The 4119-nt window shown below is 38.2% G+C and overlaps 2 protein-coding genes across 2 annotated transcripts; both read right to left on the reverse strand.

Annotated features, from left to right (window-relative positions):
- Positions 1–270: 270 nt before the first annotated feature.
- LOC113235365 (protein GVQW3-like) lies at positions 271–858 on the reverse strand. Its single transcript, XM_026471044.1, has one exon. It carries the CDS (start codon positions 856–858, stop codon positions 271–273), a length of 588 nt encoding a protein of 195 aa, XP_026326829.1.
- A 238-nt stretch (positions 859–1096) lies between these two features.
- Positions 1097–3880, reverse strand: LOC113235291. Its single transcript, XM_026470950.1, has 6 exons — positions 3820–3880; positions 3493–3563; positions 3097–3327; positions 2746–2916; positions 2497–2664; positions 1097–2050 (listed from the first exon to the last, which is right to left on the reverse strand). The coding sequence occupies exons 1-6, from the start codon at positions 3851–3853 to the stop codon at positions 1235–1237; spliced, it is 1491 nt and encodes a 496-aa protein (XP_026326735.1). The 5' UTR covers positions 3854–3880; the 3' UTR covers positions 1097–1234.
- Between the last annotated feature and the right edge of the window lie 239 nt (positions 3881–4119).

The raw sequence follows: 4119 nt of genomic DNA on the forward strand, positions 1-4119 counted from the left end.
AGGTCAGGGGAATATGGCGGGTGAGGCAGGATAGATACATTTTTTGAATGAAAATAGTCGAGTTTTCTAGCAGAAATGTGCGGAGCGGCGTTGTCGTGATGCCAGATGAGGTGGCGGATTCCTGACTTCTGCCGCTTGTCACACCAAGCTGACAAGACTTTTGAGGCACAAACTGTTATGTACTATTCGGAGTTAACTGTCCTTTTTAGAGGATCCTCTAGCACTACAGTAGCAATGTGTCCTGTCATGCAGTAAAAAAACCATTTGTTTCTATGTGCTTCGTGTACGACGACATTTCGTTGGCGTCGGCTCATTTTCAAAGCACCATACAGTGGACTGTCGCTGTGTTTCAGGATCATAGTTATATAACCATGTTTCGTTACTAGTCAGTATATCATAAACGTTTTTTTTCTTGCCAGGGTCGAATTTATCTATCATAAATTTGCACCAATCCACACGACGTTCTTTCTGCTCATCGTTAAGTTTGTGCGGAACTGATCTCGAACAACGTTTATGGAGGGACAGTCGCCCGTGAATAATAGTTTGCAATGCTGCTGATCCAATGCCCAGTTCTTGCTCAAGCTCTGCATATGTAGGTTGTCGATTTTCACGAATTACTTTTTTGATAGCTTGAACGTTTTCTTGAGTAACCGCGGTTGGCGGCCGACCTAACTTCGCCTCATCTTCAAAGCTTTCCCGTCCTCTTTTAAATTCAGCAAACCAATTGAAAACTGTAGCTCGTAAACAAGCAGTATCACCAAAAGTTGTGGTTAAAAGTTGAAAACATTCTTGTGGATTTAACCCTTTTTTGTAGTCATAATAAATCATAACACGAAAATCACGTCGAGAGAGCTCCATTGTTGCGAACAAAATTCCCGCCAGATTATCTCGGTAAAATAAAAAATATTCTATTTAAGACGTGTTCCATTATCAAATTTATTAACCTGCCTTTACGACGGTGTATAACTTGATAGTATGATACAAGTGATTAAAGAGTATCTAAGTTCTTTTGGCACGACTCTGTACATATAGGATTTATTGTTTTCTAAAAACGTTACTTTCCTTAAATAGTCTTATACAATTTGCTTATGTATATACACAGGTAGGTTGGGTACATACAGATGTTATGCGACTCTTAAAAAAATCCAAATAAAATAATTTTATTAGCTAAGACAACATGCACAAAATTTTTCACAAACTCAAATTAACACTGAACATGTTATTTAAAGAAAAATCAAACATTACATGCAAAAATAAGGAAAGCAAAGAAGATCCTAACCAAATTGAGGTTATTTTGTACAGCGGCGTTAAACGCTTGTTTCGGCTGCATTCCAACCCTAGTGTTCTTAACTTCGTTTTGCTGCTGGGCTTCCGCTTTAGGTTGCCGCTTTATTTCCTCAGGTTCGTTAAGTTTCTTAATATTGCTGCTAGGAGACTTTTCGCTGGGCCAATGCTTTCTAAATTCAGTAGTACTTGCCGTTGTGGTTGTCATCTCAGCTGTAGTTCTGGTAACCACGGTCTCAATAGTAATATTAGGAAAAGTGGTCGCATTTGTCGTGGCCATGTAAACAATCATAGGAGACTCAGTAGTTGTAATCACCGATGACGTAACAGTTGTCGAAGGTGTTACTGTACGTTCTATTTCAGACACTACAGTCATTGTGGATGTACCTTCACTTTCTTCAGTAACCGTGTCTGTTGTCTCTGTTGGCCCCAAAGTTACCAAAGTTGTGTGTTCAGTGGTTTCTATCGGTTCCGGCTCAATTCGCGGCGAAGAAGTAGGCGAGTTTCCTGTGTATTGGACTTCCGAGCTAGATTCAGACGACGATGTTGGTTGGGTGACACTTGAAGTAACGGTATCCTTGTAAGTCACCGAACAAATATTGCAGTTGATTTCATCAGTGCCACATTGCTCGTGAGTGCCACAATTGATGAACTGGTTCCATGCAGAAAGCAAGGTATAGAGATGTGGTTGCTTGCAGCTATTTTCTATGTATGTCTGTATACCTAATATTTCTCCTTCGCATATCAAAGGACCCCCACTGTTGCCCTGAAATAATAAAAGAAACCATAGTTTTTTTGGTAAGGAAAAAAATTTTAGTAGAGACTAGGCAGAATTGTGTTCCGATATATAGTGTAATTGATTGAGAGTTGACAAACAACAAGTTCACCTGAAGTTCGACGAAAATACAAAATACTAGGCGGAATGTCGATTCCCAGCCTAAATGCAGCAGTCTTTCTTATTTTTCTTTTTTCACACTTCGGCATATTAGCGCGCGCAAAACAATTGAAACCTACAATTGAATTGAAAGTTTCTCTTAGATTAAACATTGTCCTTTGACATCAATTCTATCAGGTCACACTCTGAGATCAAATTGAACTGAAGTGCATTTTTTATGATAGCTACACATTTTATGCATGTCGGTCGGAGAACAGTCGAGGCATTCCCATCGAATATTGAGCAAACAAGGTGCGCTTTGATAAATATAAACTTACCATACAAAACTCGGGTTCATAAAGGCCGACTTTGTTCTCATCGTTGTCAATGCCGCAGGCCATGGAGGCATCATTGAACTGGTTACCACAATTATCTATCGAAGGTGGCAGTAGCTCTACAGGGAATTGAACTAGCATTTTGTAATATGTGTTATTTCCGTACTTTTTCTGCAAAACAAATAAAATTGAAGATATTGAAGATTCACCTAGCACTTTTAATGATAAAAAGCGAAAAATAAATTAACTTACCGCATATACGAGAATTATACAATTCTTATCGGCGGCACTTCGCTTCGGATTGATGTTTGTAGTGGAAACTGCTGAAGTCATTTTGAACGGCAGAAGGACTTTCAGAAGAGTGATGTCACTGGTCCACCAGACCTCCACAGTATGTTGTTTGGGCCGGGCTATTTGGATAACCTAGATCGGTGAGATGATTACTTGTATTATACTGTTGGATAATATAATTTAAACTCAATTTAATTAGTATTCAAAATTCTAAACGTTATTTTCACTCTTAAGCCCCAGTTCAGAAATTAAATAAATTGTGCTATTCGATTTATAATCATTGTGCGGAAGTCTTGTTATCATTATGAATACCTCTCGTTCTTGTTCATCTTCGTCTTCGTTCAGTGTGAAATTGGCATCGATACTAATAGCTCCGAGTCTGGCCAACAAGGTTTTCCTAGGGAAGCCGAGTGGAATGCCGTCCAGCTCACTATGATCGATAGCAGAACTGATAAGCCATTCTGGCTTAATCAGTGATGCGGCACGGATAAACCGAGCGCCTGTTGTATCGACCACGGTCTCGTCAGGGTAATAGACGAATGCCTGGAAATAATAAGATTAATTGAAATGATATTGTTAGTCTTAGAGGTTTGTACAACTACTAACCCATTAAATCATCCCCATAGAGGTATATAATTTAATCGAGGTATAAGTGTACTGTTCATATTGAGTTACACAAATTGTTCAAGACAATAGTAGGGCACTTACCATAAAAGGAAAAGCGCCTCGTTTGACGTCATTGTCTGGTTCGGCATAAACTTCTTCGCTCCAAAATAATACTGAAAGGGAAGAAGCTCTAGATCACTGAAGGTATATTGAACGACAACTGTCACTCATAGGTTTAAGTGGAAATTGTAGTACAAGTTTTCAGTCGTGAAAACAAGTTACGAAATTTTGATTTTTTGAAGCAAGGAAGAATATAATTATTGTATTAAAGTTTTAGTATCATCGACAGTATGGAAATTTATGATTCTACAACGCCTTCCATGTGTACGTATCTATACGATGAAATAAAAGAAGAAAATACGAACTTACCAAAACACACTGCGATGAGAAGGCGTATTTGCATATTTTTAGAAAACCATATATATATTTTTTTTATAAAATTAACGTTAAGACGTTAAGCAAAGCGCCGGCAGATCTTCTGACATTTCTGATATTCGAAACAGGAATGTGATTTTGTTTTTAATTGTCATCTTCTCACTGCCAGGTAAGAAGAAGAACGGTTAAGCAGACTTATTAGTCAACCTTCTTGCTTAAATTCTCGAACGGGAATTTAAAAACTCCATCATTCTTTTAACTAAACGTTGTCGTAAAAAGTGAATTAGTGGAGTC

Source organism: Hyposmocoma kahamanoa, unplaced genomic scaffold (genome assembly GCF_003589595.1).
Source record: "Hyposmocoma kahamanoa isolate Upper Pololo Valley unplaced genomic scaffold, ASM358959v1 87, whole genome shotgun sequence".
Lineage (NCBI taxonomy): Eukaryota > Metazoa > Arthropoda > Insecta > Lepidoptera > Cosmopterigidae > Hyposmocoma > Hyposmocoma kahamanoa.